This window comes from Mesoplodon densirostris, chromosome 11, assembly GCF_025265405.1.
Source record: "Mesoplodon densirostris isolate mMesDen1 chromosome 11, mMesDen1 primary haplotype, whole genome shotgun sequence".
Taxonomy (NCBI): Eukaryota; Metazoa; Chordata; class Mammalia; order Artiodactyla; family Ziphiidae; genus Mesoplodon; species Mesoplodon densirostris.
This window is the reverse complement of record NC_082671.1, coordinates 64397050-64421854: the sequence shown is the minus strand read 5'-3', so window position 1 is coordinate 64421854 and position 24805 is coordinate 64397050. Positions and strand designations below refer to the sequence as shown.

The following is a 24805-nucleotide window of genomic DNA, read 5'->3' as shown; positions in this document are numbered from 1 at the left end:
AGACGGTTGTGTTTTCTCCAAGACTTCTTGGCCTCTGGCTCCAGCCTGGCAGCCTTCCTGACTGATTACAGACAACATCGCTGGGAGGAGAACAAAGGGGAGAGAGGACTTGGCTTGGAAACACGTGGCGGCACCGTTGCCGCTCCTAGAAGTTTCCCAGTTGGGTGGCAGGGGCTGGACAGGCTGATGGGGCTGCTGGAGCGTGAGACAGTGTGCCCTAGGGGTGCAGTGCCAGGGCCTCTCCTGCGGAGCCACAGCTCTGGGTCATGACCCTTCCTGGCACTGCCCAAGGCCACTCCCAACTTGGGCTCATTTGCCGCCTCTGATGGTGGCGGGGGAGCATGACTCACCGTTGGGACCCAGCAGGCTGCCAGGAGCGTTTGTAGGACTGCAAACATCTTTGCCTGTCATCCCTCAGAAAAGAACCACGGACTTATCTGGTGGTTTTCTCATTTGTAAAATGGAGATAACAGAGACCAACTTTTTAGTTTGGCTGGAGGATTGAGGGAGAGAACATAGGACGACGCCTGTCATGGTAGCTGTATTATTATTATCTGTTATTTGTGATGTCCCCTTCCTAGAGTAGGATAGGACAGTATCCTTTTCCCCAAGATTGCACTACTAAAACTGCATTTCCCCAGCCAGGAGCTGGGAAGGAGGTCCAACAGGGCCACAAAACCTGCGGCAGCTGTCCAGTGCCAAGGCGTGTTGGTAAAGGTCATGCAAAGTGGCCTCAGCTGGCCTCCTTAGGCGTTCAATCATCTGTACGCGAAATATCTGCTGAGGACCAGCTCTGTGCCAGACACTGTTCTAGGTCTTGGGGATACGGCAGGGAGGAAGAGAGACCTGGCCCTTCTGCCCATGGGGCACATCTCCCGGGAGATCCAGAAAAGCGAACAATTACAAACCAACGCCAACTGGGAGTGAGTCAGGGAAGACTTCCTGGAGGAAACAGCATGCAAACTGGGATGTGAAGGAACAGAGGAGGGCTGGGAGGAGGGTGGGGAGGGTGTCCCAGGCAGAGAGAACAGCATAGACAAAGGTCCGGAAGGTGAGAGAGAACGTGGGACTTCTAGGAGTTCTGCCCCCTCCTCATGCTTGGGGAAGACCGCCGTGCCTAGCACCTTTTCCAGCAGCCCCTTCCCCAGCAGCCCCTTCCCCAACAGACTGCACACACCTCCCCCGCTTTCCTCTGAAGGTGGAGCTCTGAGCACTGGGCACAGCGAGTGGAGCAGCTTTGCAGGAAAACAGTTCTAATAGGGAGTATTTTGCCAGTATGTTTTACATGATAAGAGGTTTTTCTTTTGCAAAACATCAAATTATAACAATTTCATTAATAATCCTTTTGCAGGCTTCATATGGTTCCAGTTTCTCTGTAATGCTCTCAAATGTGGCCAGATAATGAAACGGGCGGTGGGGGGACACCCATTATGTCAACTTTCCTGGGGTCAGAGACCCTTCAGCCTGGAGGGGAGCTCAGAGCTGAGCGTGTGACGCTGAGGCCAAGTCATCTGTCCCAAGTCATCCAGCTCGTAGCAGGCATGGCTGGACCGGAGGCTGAGCTTTGTGGCCAGCACTCTTTCCACTGGTCACTGCCTTTAAGCCCCAGGCTGGTCGTAACAAGAGGCTGGGACAGGAGGGTCCTACACCGACCCACCCATTGCTGGGGGTCAGCACTTGACCAGGGTTAGGAGACTGGTCCCAGCCCTGAAAGTGGTTCGAGAGAGCTTGACGGACTCCCACAGGCTCTCTGCTCTGTGTCCTTAAAAACAGAATGAAAACTCTCTGCCCTAGGAAATTATGATAATTGAAGTCTTTTACATTTAGTCACTAACTTAGTCCTTCTCCACAGCCCCATGAAGTAGGTACTACTGTTATTTCCACTTTACAGGTATGTAAACTAAGACCCAGAGCGTATACTCTAGCGGGCGACAGGCTCCAAAAGGAAGAATAGGTTCAAGAAAAATGCTGGCTCAGCCCATTAGTGTAAAAACACTGTGATCTTGGACGTTTAAAATCCAGTCCTGGGGCTTCCCTGGTGGCACAGTGGTTGAGAGTCTGCCTGCCGATGCAGGGGATGCGGGTTTGTGCCCCGGTCCGGGAAGATTCCCACATGCCGCGGAGCGGCTGGGCCCGTGAGCCGTGGCCGCTGAGCCTGTGCGTCCGGAGCCTGTGCTCCGCAACGGGAGAGGCCGCAACAGTGAGAGGCCCGCGTACCGCAAAAAAAACAATAAATAAAAAATAAAATCCAGTCCTGGCAACCAGCCCTTGCTCAGGACGATGTGGTAGTAAATAGAGGACTCAGGATCCCGTGGTCCTAACCACTCGGCTGGACGGGCACTTCAGTGCCAGAAACGAGTGCTGTGTGTATGAGGGGCTCCTTTGAAAGAACAGGCATTTTCCATGGGGGGTGACCGGGGAGAGGCCACAGCAGTGAGAGGCCCGCGTACAGCAAAAAAAAAAAAAAAAAAAAGGTGTAAGAACCAAAGAACCAGCTGTGGGTCCGGTGGGGCCCAGGGCGGGTTTTGTGATGGGCACTCGAGCAGAATTTGGGGAGGAATTGTTTGTCTATCGGGATATGGAAATCAAAGATCGGCCGACCCACTCCCTTTACATAGGTGAGGAAACTGAGGCCCAGAAGGGGGAAGTGACTTGTCTAAGGTCACTTAGCTGCAAAGTGGTGTCATTTGTAGGCTGGTTTTCAGTTTTACTCAGCAGACATTTGCCAAGTGTCTCCTTTGAGCCTGGTGTGGCCCCTGAGGAGCTGTTTGTCACGCAGCCATCCTGTGTCTGCTTGTGCATCCATTTATTCAACAAACACTCATTGAGGAGTCAGGTTGTGGAAGAGGCCCCATGGACACAAGCCAGATAAGGTCCTTGCATCCTGGAGCTTGTGTACTGCGGCAGCTTCCTGTGGCTCTGGGCTGAATTGCTGCAACCTAGTGGCTTAAAACAGCAGAACCCTCTCACTGTCCTGGAGGTGAGATATCAGGGATATCTCAGTCAGATATCAGAGTGTCTGAGGGCTTCCCTTCCTCCACGGCTCTGGGGCGCCCAGAACTCCTTGGCTTGAGGCTGCATCCCTCCAGTCTCTGCCTCCATCTTCACGTGGCTTCCTCCTGCATCTCCTCTGTGCATCTCTAAGGACACTTGCATGAGACTTAGGGCTCACCTGGATAATCCAGGATGATCTCATCTTGAGATACTTCATTCCATCTACAAAGATTCTTATTCCAAATAAGGTCACATGCACAGGTTCCAGGGGTCAGGACATGGACACATCTTTCTGGGGGCCACTGTTGAACCCACTACACACACTAAGAGTAAAGACAGAAACAGATGCACTAACAAAAAAATCGGGGGCATCCGTGCCATAGTGACTGTAACACACTGTGACAGTGGGACACGGGTGACTCTCAAGTGGGTGTCGGGGTGGGGGGCGAGTGAGAGCAAGTGATACCTGAGCTCAGATGTGAGTGGCAAGGAGCCGTCTGTGAAAAGACCTGGGGAAGTGCGTCTGGGCGAAGGGGACAGCCGGCACAAAGGCCCCCAGGTGGGACCAGGTGTACCAGAGGGACCGGAGAGGTGGTGTGAAGGGAGGGGAGGGGGTGCCCAAGAGGGTGGCAAAGGCGGGAGGGGCAAGGCAGTCGTGCAGGGCCTTAAAAATCAGGGTGTGGACTGTGGATTTTATCCTAGATGCTCGGGGAAGGCGCTGGAGGATCTTCAGCAGGGGAGTGACATTCCTTGACTCACACTTCTAGAAGTCCCTCTGTGCTGCATGGTGAATGGATTATAGGGAGACCAGCATGGAGGTGGAATAAGCTGGGGGGAGGCTCCTGCAGGGTCCAGGGCCAAAGGTGCCTTGGTCGGGGAGGGCGGGGGGGGGCGGGATCTGCGGGCCAGAGGGAAGTGGACAGATCTAGGGCGTTTGGGAGGTAGAGTGGACAGGACTCGCTGAGGGCTTGGATGTGGAGGGGGAGGGAGATGGAATAATTCAAGCTGGCCCAGTTATTTTGGCTCCAGCCTCTGGATGCATGGTGACTGCTAATTACTGAGGCAGAGAAGCTGGACAGGGGTGAGGATCAGAGTCCTGTGTGGAAACCTTAAGTTTCCTATTAGACGTCTGGGTGGGCTCATGGGCGAGACCAGGCTGCAGACAGAAGTGTGGGAGTCTCGGCCGATAGGGGAGGCTGGATGAGGCCACCCAGGGAGGTGGGGGCAGTGGGGGGAGAGGACAAGGGGCCACGGCACTGAGCCCTCCCAGGCAGTTTGAGGAAGAAGAGCAGCAAAGTGGCACCCCCTCAGGGGAGTCCCCAGAGCCATGGGTGGTAGCTGGGACTGCCAGGACTGGTTTTTAGATGCTAGCTATCAGTGTTTTTATGCTAATGGGCTGAGCTAGTATTTTTCTTTCTTTCTTTTTTTTTTTTTTTTTTTGAGCCAGTATTTTTCTTGAACCTATTTTTCCTTTTGGATTGTGTTGCCTGCTGGAGTGAAATGTACTGGAAGTTTTGTTACCTACGTGCAGCGCCACTCGTTTTGACATAAGACCGCTCTCTGAAACCCATCGCGCCATGCCTGTCATTATCCCCATTTTCCATTATTGGTGTGAGACCCACCCCACCCAGGCACAGAGAGGCCAGGCAGCATGCCTGTGGACACACAGCTGCTAAGTGGCAGCATCAGGGTCCGAACACAGGCAGCTTGGCTCTCACATCGTGTTCTTAAGCAGGACACTGAACTAACCGCCTCACTTTTCTAACTGAAAAGTCTCCAGTTTTTTTTTTTTGTTTTTTGTTTTTTTTTTGCTGTACGCGGGCCTCTCACTGCTGTGGCCTCTCCCGTTGCGGAGCACAGGCTCCGGACACACAGGCTCCGCGGCCATGGCTCGCGGGCCCAGCCGCTCCGCGGCATGTGGGATCCTCCGGGATCGGGGCACGAACCCGTGTCCCCTGCATCGGCAGGCGGACTCTCAACCACTGCACCACCAGGGAGGCCCTCCAGTTTTTTAAGTCCAGCTTCAGGGGGAAGCCACTGTCTCCTTGGGTTTTACGGTGGGTGGGTGTGAGCTTTAGAGTCACAGCCAAATTCTAGTGCCACCTCTGTGTTTGTCCCATGGCCTCGGGCAACTTGCTTCATCTCTTCCCGTCCCCTGTGTCATAGAGTTGCTAGGATCACATGAGATCATTCGTCCATTCATTCCTTCACGGACATTTACTGTGTGCTGGCTCTGGACCAGTTGAGGGGCAGGGTGCAGAATGAGACTCCTGTCCAGCCCTCGTGGCACAAGTACACCCTCGGTTAATTACTTGTGCTAATTGCTGGGAAGTTCAGGGAGCAAAGAAACCATGAAAGAAAGGAAACATGTCTGCCCCATGTTCGCGTGTGTGCACGTGTGTGTGTTGGGGGGTGCAGTTAGGGAGGACTTCCCGGAGAAAAGGACCTTTGTACTGGTGTGGGTGTGAACGAGCTAGCTGGAGGAGAGGAGGGACCCGGGACCACCCAGCCTGGCAGAGCTTCAGTTTCCAAAAGCCGGGTGCAGAGGACACTTGACAGGTGTGCATACATGGTCTGAGAGGTGAGAGGAGAACCAGGGGAGTTGGGTCCTGCAGGGGGGGATGCTGTAGAGATGCGGGCAGGGGGAGGACAGCCCACCTGTCCACTGAGCTTGATCCAGGAGGTCACTGTGAGCTGCGTGGAGGGAGCAGTGTAGAAGCTGCTTCTTCTCACCTTCCCAGAGATGTGTCTTCTGGTCCTTGTCTCCTGCTGCCTCCTGTTAGCTGGTGCCCTATCCGAGACCCCGTCTCTCTGTGCCGGGTGCTGGTGTCGGGGGGTGTGAGGGCACCAGCCGTTCTTGTGCTGAGGACAGGGCCTGGAGCCATAAGAGCAGACTCAGCACGCCTTGCTTCCTCCTGGGGAGGTCTTGGGGCCTTGAGGAGGGGAGATGGGTCTGTCCTCATCCCAGTCATACAGCATGGTGCAGAAGCACTGGGACACACCAGGTGACCATTGCTTGTCATCTCCCTGAGAACGAGGTCATGACTCTGGATCCCTCGCCCCGAGCTCAGAGCCTGGCACATGGAAGGGTCCTAAGAGGGCCATCTGCTGGCTCCCCAGGCTCGTGAGGTGGGGGGCCCCGCAGGGGCTGGGGGTGTGGGCTGAGTCTTGCGTGGTTCTGTTGGGTTGGAATTTCCTGTTGGCATCTCATTGCATCTCAGGCTTCCCAGTCATGCGGGTCCTGGACACCACAGGGACCCCCTCCAACTTTTTGCTGCAGCTTTAGGCAGTGCCGTGGAGCAGATGGGGCATGAGCCTTGCGTCAACTCTTTATTTTTCCAAATGACGGTATTAAAATAAAACCAAATAGAGAGCTAACCAACCACCATCTCATATCTCAGCATTTCATATACATGGAGGGCATTTTAATGCCCCAGATTTTGGAAGGACAAGGAATTTTGTCTTTGTGGATCTCATCTAGTCAGATTAACAGGGACTAGAGATGAAAACTGTGCCCTGCTGAAGTTTCATCTCAGAGAGGGAAAGGATCTGAGGGAGAAGATTCCAGACTTGCCCGAAGCCCCACTTCTCTCTTAAGAGCACCTACGGGCTCTTAAGGACGGGCGTTGAGTGACCAGTAAGCGCGTGGTGGGTGTGGGTAGGTGACAGTGCTCCCCGGGGCTGGGGACAGAAGAAACAGTGATGGCCTTGTCGCTCCAGGTTGCTTTTGTGACATGATTTAGGAGGGCCACTCAGACATGGCGGGGTCTGTGCCTGAGGTTTCCTCAATTTTATGCCCTTTGGGAGGTGCTGCCAGGGGGTCTGCTGGTGGGCCTGGTTGGTCTGATGCCGTCAGCTGCTGTGAAACCCTTGGTACCAGTGAGGTGTGGCATCAGGTGGGGTGACACCTTGGTTGTCTTGCCCCCCGTGCCCAGCCCAGCCATGTGCCCTGTGTCAGAGATTGGGGCCACATCCTGGAACCCCCGTCCCTCTTTCCCCTTCCACTGATGTTGCAGAGTTCCTGCTGTGAGTGGTTGGGGGAAGTGATGCTGGAAGAGGGGCCTCCCCATCACCTCCAGAAAACCTTCCCTCCCTTCTCCCCTGGGCTCGGGTAGTGAGCGGCCTCCTCTGCTCTGTGGCTCCATCTGCCAAAGGACTTGTCACACTCCCAGGTGACAATCACTTGACCCAGCCGCTCCCCCGCCTAGTCTGGGAGTGGCGGACCGGCACTGAGAAGGTGCTGCATTGGGCTGTGACAGGATGCAGAGGCTGAGGGTGGGCGTCGACGGACATGTCCACAAGTGGGGACAGGAGAGAGGCACCTCTCTGGGCTTCAGGTCACCCCCGGTTTGGTGATGGGGCAGAACTGAGAGGCAACCTGACCCCCCAGGTACAATGAACAAGCCGCGGTGTCCGCAGTGATGCAGGAGGTCAAAGCCAGGGCAAGTCTGAACTTTAGGTCTTTCTGCCTCTCCTCCACCTGTCCCACCCTCTGCTGGCCACTGCCCCAGATGCATGGGGGAGAGACGATCCCTGGGGATTTTTGTTTTGTTTTTAAACTTTTAAATCATCTTTATTTTGGTTGCAAAGTTACAATTTACTTTTTAAAAAAATATATTTGTTTATTTATTGGCTGTGTTGGGTCTTCGTTGCTGCACGCAGGCTTTCTCTAGTTGTGGTGAGCAGGCTACTCTTTGTTGCGTCGCGCGGGCTTCTCATTGTCGTGGCTTCTCTTGTTGTGGAGCATGGGCTCTAGAGCTCAGGCTCAGTAGTTGTGGTGCACGGGCTTAGTTGTTCTGTGGCATGTGGGATCTTCCTGGGCCAGGGATCGAACTGCACTGGCAGGCAGATTCTTAACCACTGTGCCATCAGGGAAGCCCAGGCGGATTCTTAACCACTGCGCCACCAGGAAAGTCCCACAATTTACTTTTTAATTAATATTTTCACCATTCCCATTTGAGGTCTCATAGCTTGCCTTGGAAAACATTGCATTCTCTACCAAACTGCTATACAAAGATGTTGTAAAATACAGTTGCCCAAATTAATCCTCTTTGCCAGTATTCAGATTAGTGCATGAAAACAACATCGATTGAAAATGGCAAGTGACTTAATCGGCAGAACGTACAATTCCTTTCCTAATGAATGGTGCTACAAAATGGTACACAAAAGCTCAATTTTTAAAATACATTTTAAAAATACGCATAACAATGTGAGCTATTATATATAGAATGGATACACAACAAGGTCCTACTGTATAGCACAGAGAACTATTCAATATCCTATGATAAGCCATAATGGAAAAGAACATATTAAAACACTGTATATATATGTATAACTGAATCACTTTGCTGTACAGCAGAAATTAACACAACATTGTAAATCAACTATACTTCCATTAAAAAATTTAAAAATATGCATAACATACAGTTGACCATTTCAGCTCTCTTTAAGTGTTCAGCTCAGTGGCATTAGGCACATTCACATTGTTTTGCCACCATCACCACCATCCATCTCCAGAACTTTTCATCTCCCCAAATGGAAACTCCGTCCGCATTAAACACTAACTCCCCCTCCCCCTCCCCCAGCCCCTGGCACCCACCATTCTACTTTCTGTCTCCATGGATTTGACTATTCTCAGGACCTCATATAAGTGGCAGCATACAGTCCTTTTGTTTGCCCTTTTGTGACTGGTTTCACTTAGTATAATGTTATCAACAATAAAAAAATTAAAAGAAGGATTCCTTTCAATGTTGGGTATTCAGCTTTCAAAAACAACAATCATGGGGAAGTTAGTTCCCCAAAGTAATTTTAACCCGAGGCTGCATATATAACCGTTGTTCTACAGGACATAAGGAAAGATAAATAATGGCCCATAGAACCAGACCGTCATACTCAACATGGTTACAATAGAATAGCCAAGTTGGGATCGTTAGAATCTGAAGACAAGGTTGACAGATGAAGATGCTCAACCCAGAGCTGTTTGTTCCCATAGTGAAATATCGGAAGTAACGTAGATGCCCAGAGAGGGGGGAGTGGGTTGGAGACGATGCTACTTCTCTACAACAGTGTGACACCTTGTGCCTGGCACAGTGGCATAAAAAAGGAATTTAAGGGGGTGAGAGGTGGTGAATGGACGGGCTGTCTCTGCGAGAATCCTCATGTGTCCGGCTGTTACGATGAGGACGGTGATGTCCTGTCTGCTCTGACCTCTGCTGCGTCACCATCCAGCCTGGCCGTGGGTGCCCCGTGGCCCCTCGGATTGGGAGTGCAGGAACTTCCCCCTGGCAGGAGAGGGGGCGCATCCTGCCCAAGGAGGGTGCACTGACCCCGGCCGCTGGGAGTTCCAGCTTTATGGCTGCTTGGGGCATTCCGGGGATGTTCCATGTTTCTGGATTGAGTGAAAGATGTCACATTTCATTGTCCTTCTGAGAATCAGGTTCCAAGTGCTCAAGGCTCCCCAGTGGGAATCATTTCCAAACGTTTCTACAGCTTGGGCACAAAGTTCTCGTGCCGCTGAGCCAGCTCCAGGAGTCTGAGCTTCACCTGTGCTTGCCTTTCTCAGAGTTGAGGGAGGCCTAGGGGCCGTCACTCATCCCTGAGCCATTCTGCACCCCGAGATGGGGCCTTGGTTCCCCCATTCTTTCTTTTTTTTTTTTTTTTTGCGGTACGCGGGCCTCTCACTGCTGTGGTCTCTCCCGTTGCAGAGCACAGGCTCCAGACGCGCAGGCTCAGTGGCCATGGCTCACGGGCCCAGCCGCTCCACAGCATGTGGGATCTTCCCGGACCGGGGCATGAACCCGTGTTCCCTGCATTGGCAGGCGGACTCTCAACCACTGCGTCACCAGGGAAGCCCGGTTCCCCCATTCTTCATGGGCAACGGCAAGCAAATTCCCTTTGTTCCTTCCACGTGTGATCCAGCCACTGTTTACTGGGGCTCCCTGTGTGCTCGGAACTTTATAAGCTTTTTCCATCTCCTCAGCCACCTTCAGAAGGTACTGTGAGGCCCATTTTGCCATCCAGGAAGCTGTGGCTTAGAGGCGTGAAGTGTCCTGCCGAGGGTCACAGAGCAAGAAGGCGCCGGAGCTGGGATTGGAGCCCACGCCTGTTCGGCTCCGAAGCTGACACTCCTACTCACCCCTGTAGCTGCTGAGGGCTGGCTGTGGGCTGAGGGCCCACAGCAGGAGACGGAGGCCTAGCTCTGCATGGGTGGGAGGGAGGGAGGGAGGGCGAGGCAGACAGATGTTGTCAATTGTGAGTTTGCTCCAGGCCGGGCTGGGGGGCAGGCGGGCTGCAGGGGCAGGGGGGAGACTGAATGGGGGTTGGGCCGGGGCCGGAGGAGTTGTGAGAGCCACGAGGGGTGAGACTGTGGGCGGGAGAGCTAGGCGGGCCCAGCTGGGATTGGGGTGAAGGGGTACAGCACAGGGGACATCGGCCTCTGCCAGGCCATGTGGCTGGGTCACAGTCGTCTTGGGGGTGAACCACAGGCCATGTTTTATCTGTGACAGGTCAGGTCCTGCGTTTTGTGAATGCTTCCCTTAGAATCAATTGGAGCAAGAATGAAGGAAGGAACGAATGAATGAGTGGGACCCCTGGAGGTCACCCCGGTAACCAAGAGGCTCTCCCTCATGAGGGACCTCGCTGTTTGTGCTGGGAAGCCGGTGATGCCAATTACATCTGAGCCCCAGCCCACGGTGCCCGCCACGTTCACCAGATGGCATCGTCGGAAAGTGTGGAGGGGGACAGCTGAGGTCGGGATGGGCCGAGCGGCCGGTGGGCAGTGGACCGGCAGACGTTGCTCTGGGGTGGACTGTCACACTTATTGCCAGCCTGGGGGAACCCGAGAGAGCGAGGATGCGGCAGCGCATCTTCCGCTCCGAGCTCCCCCGGCTGCAGGTGGGGCTGAGGCTGTCATCGTCGGGGGACCTGGCAAGGCCCTTCCTCCTCCTGGTTCAAGAAATGCCTGGGGCTTCTCTGGTGGCACAGTGGTTGAGAATCTGCCTGCCGATGCAGGGGACACGGGTTCGAGCCCTGGTCTGGGAAGATCCCACATGCCGCACAGCAACTAGGCCCGTGAGCCACAACTACTGAGCCTGCGCATCTGGAGCCTGTGCTCCACAACAGGAGAGGCCGTGATAGTGAGAGGCCCGCGCACCGCGATGAAGAGTGGCCCCCACTTGCCGCAACTAGAGAAAGCCCTCGCACAGAAACGAAGACCCAGCACAGCCATAAATAAATAAATAAATAAATTTAAATCATATGGGATTCTAAGAAGACCTCTGCTTAAAAAAAAAAAAGAAAAAGAAATGCCCAGCCCAGCCTCGGACCACGCCCATCAGGGTCTCCCTGGAGGTGAACCCAGAGCTCAAGGGCACCGTGTTCCAGGTGCCGTTTGTCGGCAGAGGCTCTCGAGGTGGCAGCGGGCAAGCCGTCACAGCCGGTGTTTCTGGACACATTGGCCTCTTGTTGAGCCCTGGAGTGACCCTCTCTTTTGGGGCCACCCCAAGGGCCAGGCCTTGGAAGAATAATGAGCTCAAACAGAACACCCAAGGCCCTTGGTGCCAGGAAACGCTGCCAAGCCCGGCGGGATTTACCCCGTGGGGCGCGGGAAGGCCAGCCGTGAGAAATTGTGGTGTTTCTTAGAGCCCAATTTTGAAATGTCCTGCCGAGAGGTGACCTTCTGCCCGGCAGCAGAGGCTGTTGCCACTAACAACAGCCCCCTCCTGGCTGCGGGTGGAACTGACGCTGGGGGCGCCTCGGTACCCAGCTGCTCCTCCCTTGGGGAACGGTGGGGTCCCCTCCTTCCTGTGAGCCGAGGGGCCCAGCGGGGCAGCAGCCTGGGTGGGGCTGAGCGCCGGACTGGGTGCTGGAGGGCGTGGGTGCCCCAGCTGCTGGACCCACCTGAGCCTTCCATCTTTACTTTTTGTGAGCAAAGAGGCAACCTTGTAACAAATCAAGGGCAGAGACCATCACCGGCCTCAGTTTCCCGATCCGTACAGTGAGGACTGATGCTCTCCTGGCAAGTGGCTACAGCGATGAAGTGAGAACACAGAGTGGGTCCTGGAAACGCTGGCGCTTTGCTTCTCTGCAGAGCTGGCTGGTTGCATTCGAGGCCCCGCATCACTGTTCCCTCTTCTGTGCTCCGCTCATGCTGTACTTCTTCCCTGGTGTTCGCTCCCCAGTCTCGAGAGACGCCTTCCTTGGTTGTCCCAGTCTGGGGGACACCTCTAGGCCTCCCCAGTTCTGCACTGTTCATTGTTAGTGATACAAACCATCTGTGACCCCATAGGAGTGTGGTCAGCCACGTCCTGGATACCCACCCGCCAGGCTGGACGGCAGCTCGGCCGTGCCTTGGTCAGTAACACCTGTATTTCTTCCCTCTGGACTGTGAAGGCAGGGACCCCGTCTGGGCAGGTCCCTGTCCCAGTTTCCGGCATCTGGCTGGAGCAGGGATCCCGGTGCTGAGCTGCAGCCCCGTCAGAATTGGATTTGGAAGGTAGTAGTTAAGGTTTCAGGCCTTTCTAGGAGGAGCAGAGTGTGTGCTCCCAGCCCATGACTCAGCGGAGTTTTCAGTACACGTTTGTCGAGTGACTGAAGGACCGGATGTGCCGTGGCCCTTTCGGCCCTGTCCTGATGCTGTAGAGAAGACCTAAGAAAGGGGTGTCCAGGTGGTGTGGCCGGGAGGGGGCGCTCTCGGCCACCTGAGGGAGGCCGACCGTCTAAGGGGACCTTGGGCGGGGTCCGAGGTGAGTCACCTGTCGCCAGTCACCCCGTTCTCTTCCCTGCACGGCAGGCGCAGACGTCCCCATGGAGGCTTGCTGTGCAGACGGACATCGAATGGCCACTCAGCACAGGGACTGCTCACTGCCGTACGCCTCGGAATCCAAGGAATGCAGGTACGTTTGCCAGTGCCGCTGTGCTACCGTAATAGTGTTCTTCTAGACAAAAGCAGGGGAGGAAGGGATAGTGGGTGCCAGGCCCCCGGGAGAGGCTGGGCCCCCAGGGCCAGGCTGTGGGAGGTGTGGGGAGCTGGTGACCCCCACGTCCCTCCTCTGTGCTCCCACGGGCCTTGTACGGGACTCCGCTTACCCTTCCTGTGCCACCCTGGCATTGCCGGGGCCTCCCGTCATTTCACCAGGCTGCAAGCAAGAGGATGTAGGTTTGTAGCCCTCGCTGCCACACCTGGGCAGTGTGGCCAAGTCACCCAGAAAGGGGGTGGTTGTTGGGGGCGGCAGATGAGATCGTGTGACTGGAAGTGCTTTGCAGACAAAAGCATGGGCTGCCTTCAGACCCCGAAAACACAGACGAGCGAGTCCCAGAGCAAAAGTTCTGCCAGACCATTGTCTACTTTATACAGTAGCCAGCATCTGGATCAACTATTTTTATTCCTCTCTTCCTAAATTGACTCAAGCTCCCTCAAAGTTTTGGGAGAATGTAAGCTTAGAATAGATGATAAAGATATGTAACGTTGATCATCACCGTCAAAATAATAGCAAGCCTTTATGAAGCACCGACTTTGTGCTGGGCGTTTGATGCCCTTCGTCTCATTTCACCCTGTTACTGATCCCATTTTACAGATGAGGAAACTGAGCTTTTCCCAGTACGCACAGCTGGTAGGTGATGGCGTTAGGACTTGAACCCAGATCTGCTTGCCTGGGGAGCAGAGGTTGGGGGGGGGGAGGCGAGGGTAGGAACGCATTCCATCACTTGACATCCGTTCATTTTCTCTGCCTCTAATCCGAGTCTAAGCTGCTTTGACGCTTGGAGCTGTGGGATGCTAGGTGGAGAGCTGCCATGGAAGGAATGTGCAGGGGAGGCTTGTCTGCCTCACTCTGGAGTTTTGCATTTGTGTTGGCATCGAGCAGAGACTGCTGCCTGCCAGCAGTGACGGAGGATGTAAATCTCGATTTAGGAAATTCTTGAAAAGTCGAAAGCATTATAGACCAAACAAAGGAAGAGAAAACAGGGCACTCGGATTGTTTGAATTGACTGGGAGACCACGCCATTCGGATTTACCACGCCGTTAGGATTTATGGCACGTCTGACGAGTGAGAGTGGGGATCTTGGCTCCCGAGCGTGGCTTCGAGCTAGAAACGTCAGAGGGTGGCTGGCAGTTGCGGAGCAAAGCTGGGTGGTGAGCGCCAAGCGTTCTGTTTGCAGACTGGGCTCTGAGAGGCAGCCAGGCCCCAGGGACCCACCTGGGCCGGCTTTCAGGCTGTGTGACTTGAGCCGACTTGGAACCTCAGTTTCCCCAAATGTAAAAGGAGGACAGCGATAGCTTCCTTTCAGGGTTGTGATAATGAGCGAGGCGAGGGAAGCAGCCGGGACCACCAGGCCAGGCTGTGGGGCTGTATGTGTCTGCTCGGGCCGCTGGCACAGATACCTCTGCCCGGGAGGCTTAAACCACAGACATTTACTGTCTCACAGCCTGGCGGACAGAAGTCTGAGATCGAGGTCTCAACAGGGCTGGTTCCTCCTGAGGCGTCTCTCCTGGCCTAGGGATGCCACCTTCTCCCTATGTCCTCACGTGGTCTCCCCTCTCTGTGTGTCTGTGTCCTAATCTCTTATCCTATAAGGTTGCCAGGCAGATTGCACTAGGGCCACCCTAACCTTAATTACCTCTTTAATGAAAGACCCAATCTCCAAATAAGTCACATTCGGAAGTCCTGGGGTTAGAACTTCAACATAGAATTGTGAGAGGCAGGGATACAATTCAACCCAAAACGGGGAGCCCTGTTTGTAAATCAAAGGCTTACAAAGTGAGGCATCAGCCAGCTGACCCCTCAACGGACAGAAGGAGGAACTGAGGTCAGCGACTCAGTGGCCTCTGGGCCCTACTTGTGAATTTGCATTTTAGTCACAACTCAATTTGTTACTGACTTCTACTCACCAATGTATTGACTGAGTTTTGGAGGTATCTTGAATCCCCAGTGGGCTCCAGACTCTAGAGAAACTACCTTCTTGGCTATGCAGCAGGCATTTGTGTTATGATCTACATTTTTTTTTTTGGAGAGTTATGGTTTTTTTTTTGTTTTTTGTTTTTTTTTTGCGGTACGTGGGCCTCTCACTGTTGTGGCCTCTCCCATTGCGGTGCACAGGCTCTGGACACACAGGCTCAGCGGCCATGGCTCACGGGCCCAGCCGCTCCGCGGCATGTGGGATCCTCCCGGACCGGGGCACGAACCCGTGTCCCCTGCATCGGCAGGCGGACTCTCAACCACTGCACCACCAGGGAAGCCCTGGGTTATCGTTTTTAATGAAGGCAGAGAAGGGAGAGAGCAGGTCAGAAATCCAATCTGCTTTGAGAGGGTCCTCTTACTAGTAATAGTTAAAAGATACAAGAAACAGAGACCACCAGCCACTTGGTAACTCAGTAGTTCTGGTGTCATTTTTCTTCTCTTGAAGTGGTATTCTGCCAGGATCTCCAGTTTTAAGCTCTCATTCATTCGGCAAATCTTTATTGATCCTCAGTGCTCTTCTAAGCTCAGGATGAGGAGAATGGGGTCACACAGGTGGGCGAGCCCCAAGCCAAGCCTCCAGGGTAGAGTTGAGGAAGGAAGGCAGTGAGGATTCTGTGGGGCCCAAGAGGCCTGGGCTTGGTGCCACTGGCAGACGAGGGGATTGGCAAGGACCGCAGAGGGCCAGCCCCTCTCTGCACACATGGACTCCAGCTGGGCACGTTTGGCCTCTGCCTGAGCCTCTAACACATGGCACGTCTGGGGGCGGTCGTTTCCTCAACTCATGCATTGCCGTGCATTCTGGCTTCGACCGAGGGCCAATACGCCTTAGGACCCAAATATAAATTTGCCTCAAACCTTGGGTTGAATTAAGCCTACGAGTCTCTCGGAGGAATCTGGATACACACGGAGCCAAAACCTAAAGCAGATCCTTAGATGATGTTTTTCAGTCTACCAGTCACTCTCTGAACCCCTTTGTTTATTTATTTCACAAATCGTATTGAGGGCATTCTGGACAAGATGGAGATAAATCAGTGAACAAAATAGGCAAAATCTCTTCGACAGAAGATACAGATGGTAAAGTCTATGGTTTGTAAGAAGGCATGAGGTGTCGTGGGAAAGGAAAACCCAGGGACAGGAGGCAGGGTCTCCTGATCAGGGCAGGTTTACAATTTTAAATAGAGCCGTCTGGGGACAGATGTCTGAGCCAGGACCTGAAGGAGGCGAGCAAGGCAGCCAAGTGAATCCTTGTCCAAGTTGAAAGGCAGCAAGGGGAGCGCAGCTCTCTGGACGCCCAGCCCCACCAGGGTAGAGCTTAGTAACTGCTGCCCCAGAAGCCCCCTGGGTGTGGGAGGCTGAGGTTCCCCACCAGGCCATCCATCTCCCCGTTCCTGAAGCCTCTGTACAGGCCTGGCACACAGTAGGGCCACAGCCACATTTTTTAAAAAAATGCGTTAAAATATGCATAACACAAATTGTACCAGCGTAACCATGTTTAGGTGTATAGTTCAGTATATTCACATCACTCTATCGCCGTCACCACCATCCATCTCCAGAACTTCTTTTTTTTTTTTTTTTTTTTTTTTTTTTTTTTTTTTCTGTACGCAGGCCTCTCACTGCTGCGGCCTCTCCCGTTGCGGAGCACAGGCTCCGGACACACAGGCTCCGCGGCCATGGCTCACGGGCCCAGCCGCTCCGCGGCATGTGGGATCCTCCGGGATCGGGGCACGAACCCGTGTCCCCTGCATCGGCAGGCGGACTCCCAACCACTGCGCCACCAGGGAAGCCCCAGAACTTCTTCATCTTCCTGGTGAAACTCGTACCCATGAAACAAAACCTCCTGGTTACCCGCCCTCCCCCAGCCCACCCCTTCTATTTTCTGTCTTTATGAACTTGACTCCGCTGGGTCCCTCATATAAGGGGAATCACAGTATTCATCCTTTTGTGTCTGGCTTATTTCACTTAGCTTACTGTCCTCAAGGTTTATCCATGTTGTAACATGTGTCAAGGCTTCCTTCCTTGTTAAGGCCAAATCCAAGTCCATCATATGTACAGACCACAATTAGCTCATCTATTCCTTGATGGACACTTGGGTTGCTCCCGTCTTCTGGCGATTATGAATCACGCTGCTGGGAATGTGGGTGTGCAAATATCTGTTTGAGTCACTGCTTTCGATTCTTTTGGGTTTATGCACAGAAGTGGGATGGCTGGATCCTATGGTCATTCTATTTAAAATTTTTGGAGGACCTGCCATCCTACACCATTTTACCTTCCCACCCACGGTGCATGAGGGGTCCCATTTTTCCACACCCCTTGTTTTCTGTTCAGCCAATAAATATCTTTGAGTGAATGGATCCATGGATGCATGTCTGCCTGCTCTCCCTGATAGTGCAGTGAAATGCCTGTCATTTGCAAATCCACTGAGAGCATGAGTGGATGTGTGGTAGCAGAGTACAGGCATATCTCATTTTATTGTGCTTTAAAGGTTGCGTGTTTGTTTTGTTTTGTTTTGTTTTTTTTACGAATTGAAGGTTTGTGGCAACTCCGCGTTGTCAGATGATGGTTAGCATTTTTTAGCAAGGAAGGTTTTTTTTTTTTTTTTTTTTTTTTTTTTGCGGTATGCGGGCCTCTCACTGTTGTGGCCTCCCCCGTTGCGGAGCACAGGCTCCGGACGCGCAGGCTCCGGATGCGCAGGCTCAGCGGCCATGGCCCACGGGCCCAGCCGCTCTGCGGCATATGGGATCCTCCCAGACCGGGGCACGAACCCGTATCCCCTGCATCGGCAGGCGGACTCTCAACCACTTGCGCCACCAGGGAGGCCCGGTTTTTTTTTTTATTAAGGTATGTATTGCTTTTTTATTTTATTTTATTTTTATTTACTTATTTATTTATTTATTTTGCGGTACGTGGGCCTCTCACTGTCGTGACCTCTCCCGTTGCGGAGCACAGGCTCCGGATGCGCAGGCTCAGCAGCCATGGCTCACGGGCCCAGCCACTCCGCGGCATGTGGGATCTTCCCGGACTGGGGCACGAACCCGTGTCCCCTGCATCGGCAGGCGGAATCTCAACCACTGTGCCACCAGGGAAGCCCTGTATTGCTTTTTTAGACATAATGCTATTGTACACTTACTGGACTACAGTACAGTGTGAACATAATTTGTATATGCACCAAGAAACCAAAATATTCATGTGACTAACTTTATTGTGGTTGCCCGGAACTAAACCTGCAGTATCTGGGAGGTCTCTCTGCAGACAAATCCGTCCCGGATCCGGGCTGAGGGCAGTTCTAGAGGTGCACGGGAAGCCGGGTGCAGAGCTCCGGCACCATAGGGTGGAGGCTGGGGAGGGCTGGCTGGGGGCCGAGGCAGCCTGGCTGGCAGCCCACGGAGCCCAGCGGGGCCCCTCCTTCTCCCGCCTGATGCAGGTCTGGTGGCTTCTCCTGCCCTTGTTGGCTCTGGCCAGAGCTATAGTTATTTGGGGTCTGGTGGGAGCCACACCTGTGATCACACACCTCGTGCTCCGTCACCTGCCTGCCCTCACCACCTGGAGCTGTGTCTGAGGGGCCAAGTCTGGGAGGTGATGGTCCTTCTGTCGACATAAGCTTTTGTGCACGTGTGTCCTCGGGTTTCCGAGGAGCTTCCTCCCGGAGCTCCCCACGGGGCTGGGAGACGTGGATGCCACGGCCCGGTGTCACCGTTGCCACCATCCCTCACTCCGTGGCCTTGGGCAGGCCACTCCACCTCTCTGGAGCTGTTTCCTCTGATTCCGGAAACTGGAGATGAGTGTTGGGAAGAATTCAACTTGATAAAGGATCAGAAGGTCTGGCCCAGAGTCAGCAATCAGCTGTTTTCATTTTTTTAAATAGGTGGGAACTTTCTGTGGCTGAGGCTCAGAGGTCAGAGAGGTGAACTGGGGCTCTGGCCACACAACTGGGTCTCTCGACGCCACTCCCAGACACCACCCTGCATCCAGTCTTTCTAATTAAACACCGTTGAGCACCTTCTGTATGCAGGCGTTGTGTGTGTGTCTGTGGATGAGTGGAGGGGATGGGGAAAGGGGGGACACCCAAAGATGACAGAGCTCCCATCCCCGAGGGGCTACTGCTGCCAGGCCCTGAGTACCAGTTGGTGGGGCCCCCTGCCCCACAGAGCCCTTGGGCCAGCCTGCCCCCCTCTGCCCACAGGATGGTCCAGGAGCAGTGCTGCCATAGCCAGCTAGAGGAGCTGCACTGTGCCACGGGCATCAACCTGGCCAACGAGCAGGACGGCTGCACCGTGCCACATGGTGACAACACCAGCCTCGAGGCCATGTTCGTGAAGGTGAGGACCTGGGCCCCTCCCAGCTCAGCAGCCACTTCTTCAGTAGGAGGCCTGGGGCGCCCTGCTCCCTGCGCCCCCAACCTCAGATGCCTTTCCTTATGAGCAGTTCATTCTGCTCAACTCAGGGTGGGAGGAGGGACACTTAAGTCTCCCCACCTCCTCCAGTTTATTCAGTAAACCCTGGACAACACCCTGGGCCCTGTCCAACACCGGGGAAACAGGGATGGAGTGACCCAGCCTTGCCCTGAAGACTGTCAGTCCCGGGGCTTCAAACAGGAATGCAGAGGTCAGAGCAGGGGTTATCTGGGCTCAGGGCCTTCTGAAACCTCTTCTCAATTCAGATAGGCATTCCCCACCCCACTCCGGAGGCCCTCCAGCTTCTCTGCTCTCCCGAACTAGTCAGAGTTCAGGATGGGCCCCCACCAACACCTCTGATAACACATGACCTCCATAACTGCCCTAGAAGAGAAAACTGAGGTTCAGAGAGGCCCACACTCCAAAGTGGCCTCTCAGCAGGAGTCCTTTCAGGACCAGCAAGGGAGGGATCTGGTGGGGCAGAGCTGGGACTGTGGTCCATCTGGCCCAGAGGGAACCCTGCCCAAAGGTCAGCTATGAATGAAGGACGTAATCCATCCTGGGACTCCAAGTCCAGCCCAGGTGACTCAGGACCTCTGTCACTGTGGAAGGCCTGCATCTTTGCACGGATGTGGAAAGGTTACTGAGAGCGTTCCCAGGTCTGAAGCCTGCAAATAAACTAGGCTGTCCCTCTCTTGCAACCTACTGAGGGAGAAAAACAGCCCGACCAGAAGGCGCTCAAGTTTCGAAAGTTAATTAACCTGGTCATCTGGGTTTCTGTTGGAGGTGCCAGGGGACAAAAATGAATTCCCTGGAAGAAAGATGCCCCCGTTCCCAGTTAGGAAGGCCATGAAGTAATTTCAAGGAGCAAGCATTGGAATGAAGTCTGGATCCCGAGAGGGGGTGTGTGGGTTCCTTTCTGGGGATTCTCTTTCCACGCGGGTCGGAATGTGTAGGGAGATTCCACGTAGAGGAACTGGGGGTCCAGAGCCCCTCTGCCCACCCTCAGCCTTTGTGGGCTTTCATGGGAGGAGGCTTCTGGTGTGAGAGAGCTGGGGGGGCAAGGGCGGGGTGATCTGGTCAAGGGGGCCTGGGAGCCAGGACCTTATGTGTTCAGTGACTGCCTCCCAGGAAGGGTTGGGGCTCTGCAGACGCTGTCTGCCCCGCAGACACTTCCGCCAGTGTCCTCCGACTTGAGAGAAAGGCATGGAACTTTCTAAGGGGAGTGGAAACATCGCTTTGGCAGGTGCATGGTCTGTGTTTCCGGGAAGGGGGACTCATGACCTAAAAGGTGGAGGAGGTAACTGAGGCTCCTGCTCTTTCCGGCAGCAGAGGCTGTAGAATGAGCAGGATGGGGGAGACCCGTCAACCTCTACGAAACTCAAGCAAAGCCACCCCTCCTCTGCTCCTGCTATGGACCTTCTGGAAAGCTCTTATGCTTTTCTTAGAATGATAAGGACTGAAATGGGGCTTTTCATGTGCCAGGGTTAATGTTGTCCCTGGGATTCAGCTGTGACTTTTGGAAACACTGGGGTCCAGGTGACAGGCAGCAACTCTGTTCCTCACTTGATGACCAGGCTCGAGGTTCCCTTCCTGCTGCTTGAACCACCCTCACTTGGTGCGGGAAGAGACAAGGCTCATATTCATCCTTCCAGGCGTGGTAGAGAAATCTCAGACCACGCAGAAGTCATGGACCCTTAGGGAGCTCTTGTGTGAGCCCCAGAAGGCCCTCTCCTAACCCCCTCTTCCTGGAGGTGGAAGCTGGGCCGGCAGAGATATTGGGGGGCAGTCAGGTATCATGGAGCGTGTGCTGGGATAAGGCCCTTTATGGTTCCTTTCAAAATTAGGACCTGCGAGATTTGGGGGCAGCAGGCTTCGGGCTCGGATTGCTTTGCTGTTTCCTGCCAACATGTAGAAGATGCAGCCCAAGTCAGACATATGTCATCATCGTCCAGGGAGCATTAACACGGCGGGGCTGCGAGGTCCGTGGGGATCCGCTGTGTCCTGTGTCTGGCTTCCCCAACGGGAGTCTCCTCCTGTGTTTGCAGAGGTGCTGCCATTGCTGCCTGCTGGGAAGGGCAGCCCAGGCCCAGGGCCAGAGCTGCGAGTACAGCCTCATGGTCGGCTACCAGTGTGGGCTGGTCTTCCGGGCATGCTGTGTCAAGGGCCAGGAGACAGCAGACTTTGCCCCGGGGGACGTTGGGGACCTTCAAGAAGCAGGTAATTCCCCCCTTTCTTCCCTCTTGGGCAGTGCAATTAGTTAAGGTCATCCAGAGAAACAGAACCAATAGGACTTGGAGAGAGAGAGAGACATTTTAAGAAACTGGTTCACACAGTTGTGAGGGCTGCCAGGTCTGAAATCTGCAGGGTGGGCCCACTGGCCAGGGACCCAGGGGAGAGCTGATGTTGCAGCCCGAGTCCAAAGGCCGTCTGCTAGCAGGGTTCCTTCTTACTTGGGGGAGGTCAGTTTTTCTCTTAAGGCCTTCACCTGATTGGATGAGGCCCACCCACACGATGGAGGGCAATCTGCTTTATTCAAAGTCTGCTGATTTCAATGTCAAACTCATCTGAAAAATACCGTCACAGCCAAATGCAGACTAGTGCTGGACCAAATATCTGGGTACCGTGGCCCAACCAAGTTGACACATAAAATTCACCATCACAGGCAGTGTGGGCGTGCACATTTACCATTGCCTTAACTCAGCACAGACTGGTTCTAGTTGTCAGAGCAGTTTCACATTTGTCACTGTCCTGGAGTGAAACTGAGGGCTTGGGATCTGGGATCTGACAAATCTGTGTTCATGTCCCTGTCCTGACATGTATTTGGGGGGCAAACTGGTGTATCCAGGCCTCAGTTCCCTCATCTGTGAAAAGGGGATAATTAGAGTCCTACTTCCTCTGGTTGCTGGGATCAAATGGGGGAAGGGGTATAAAGTGTTTGCCATCACAGTTCATCCCATCCCTCCAACTGCCTTGGGCAGCGTGGCTGGCTGGCCGTGCTCTTGTTTCACAGATGAGGACCTGGCACTCAAGATCACGTGGCCAAGGGACTTCCCTGGTGGTCCAATGGTTAAGACTTCGCCTTCCAATGCAGGGGGTGCAGGTTCGATCCCTGGTCGGGGAGCTAAGATCCCACATGCCTCGGGGCCAAAAAACCAAAACATAAAACAGAAGCAATAGTGTAACAAATTCGATGGAGACTTTAAAAATGGTCCACATCAAAAAAAAAAAAATCTTAAAAAAAATCACAATTATTAAAAAAAAAACGATCACATGGCTGACATACAGAGGAGGGAGAGCGCCGGCCTTCTGATGCCTGGCCAGTACCATCTCTCCATCTGGAGCTGAGGCAGGGGGCTCCACTCATTAATAGCAGGGGCAACACTCATTAATAGCAGGCTGTGAGCATTCAAACACTAGATATTTATTCAGCAAAGGGGCGAATGACCCCAAGAGCAGCTTCAAGAGGGCTCCCAGCTGTGTGTCCACCAGTTCAGTCTCCACCCTCCATTTGTCTGAAGCCACATAAATCCTGAAACCTTGGGGCTTCATGATTCAGTTACATAGTTCAGGAAACTTCTTGGTTGTCTAATCATCTCTTCCACTTATGCAATGGTTTCCTGTGCCATAATGGAAAGAGCCCTGGAAAATTTCAAGCATCTGCTCTGCCCCAAGCTTGCTGCGTGACTGGGACCTTTGCCTTCTCACTCTGAGCCCCGTCTGCCCTCTGTTAAAAATGGGAAACGGGCAGGAAGGGGCTCGGAAGGGCGAGCTCACAGACCAGTGGTCCCTAAGTCAGGCCATCCATTCATGTGGCTTTGGGGTCCTCGGTCAAACGACCAGTCTTTCATTCTTTGTTTTGATTTCTCAAGTCCAGGGCCCCATGGCCACCGTGGGGCTGATTTCAGATATTTTAGTCATAAAGGGGCTTTGGAACCACATTCTGGCTCGTTCCTTGACTTTTGAAATCATGGATGACATTTTCACTTTAAACAAACTCAAATTCTTCATACTGGTGGAGAATTTCTCCTGTATCTCCAGGGAGGACTTTTGTTGATTTATGTCTTGTTTCATTAATGATCTCTGAGCGTTTCTGTTGCTCCAGATGTCTTATTTCTCCCTTGTCTTTTATCTGCTTCATTTCTTGCCTCAGACTTTCCTCAATGTCTCTATGAGGACTTCCCTGTGTTTCCTCCTCACCCAGACACAGACCTGCCTTCCTCTTCCACTGACATTTATTGTGGGCCTACTGTGTGCTACCGTAGCGGGCCCACAGACCAGTGCTGGCCTGCAGCAAAATAAGCACAGAAATTGGGAGTAAGCTTTTAGAAACTTCTATAAGCATTTGATAGAGTAACATGTCTGTTTAAATATAAAATTGGAACTTACATGTCTGTTTTCTTATCTTAGTCTTTTAAATAATCTGTATTACAAGTGATCAAAGTATTGGTCTAAGATGGGGGAAAGAACTCTGTTCCTTTGGGACGAACTGTGCTAGGGTGTATCTTGGTTATGTCCATTCTACAGATTGGGAGACTGAGGCTGTGGAAGCCTCAGTTCAAGATTCCTTTTCTAGCATTCTTTGCCAGGCTTGCTGCCTCCTGAAAAATGCTGTGGAAATCTTGATGACCTCATCACCTGAGTGATAAATAGTTTCTCATGAGTCCTCCTGGCCTTGTTACCATGAGTCCTTTGGAGGATGGGGTCTGGACACCCTGACCTGTGCCTGGCTCATGGCAGGGACTTGGGCTTTGCTGGGATGGAATGCACCAAGTGAATGAAGAGTCCCCAAATTAAACATTCTTTTTTTCTTTCTTTTTCAAAAATTGAAGTATAGTTGATTTACAATGTTGTGTTAATTTCTGCTGCACAGAAAAGTGATTCAGTTATACATACACACACACACACACACACACACACACACATTCTTTTTCATATTCTTTTCCATTGTGGTTTATCCCAGGATATTGAATATAGTTCCCTGTGCTCTACAGTAGGACCCTGTTGTTTATTCATTCTCTGTGTAATAGCATACATCTGCTAACCCCAACCTCCCACTCCATCCATCCCCCACCCCCCTCCCCCTTGGCAGCCACAAGTCTGTTCTCTATGTCCGAGAGTCTGTGTCTGTTTCATAGATAGGTTCATTGTGTCATATTTTAGATTTCACATATAAGTGATATCATATGGTATTTGTCTTTCTGTGTCTGACCTACTTCACTTAGTATGATCATCTCTAGTTGCACCCACATTAAACATTCTGAGCAAAGGTACTCCCAGCCTCCTAACCTAGATATGACTCACACCCTAAGGGTCTCTGGCTTAGTTCCTCCCTAGCTGAAAAGTTCTTTGGATTATTTAGGAACCCTTACCATATCTTAATAGCCCCTAAAAAATAATGCCTTATGCATAGTTAGTGTCTATAAATTATGTTATGCTGAAACTTACAGCAGAATTACTAAT

General features: G+C 53.1%; 1 protein-coding gene across 2 annotated transcripts in view; it reads left to right on the top strand.

Annotated features, from left to right (window-relative positions):
• FBLN1 (fibulin 1) overlaps positions 1-24805 on the top strand; it is a 78498-nt gene that overhangs the window by 2287 nt on the left and 51406 nt on the right. For both annotated transcript variants that reach the window (XM_060112022.1, XM_060112023.1), the window contains exons 2-4: positions 12785-12887; positions 19132-19267; positions 21391-21562. In XM_060112022.1, the coding sequence (XP_059968005.1) occupies positions 12785-12887; positions 19132-19267; positions 21391-21562 (411 nt within the window). The remainder of the gene's footprint in view (positions 1-12784; positions 12888-19131; positions 19268-21390; positions 21563-24805) is intronic.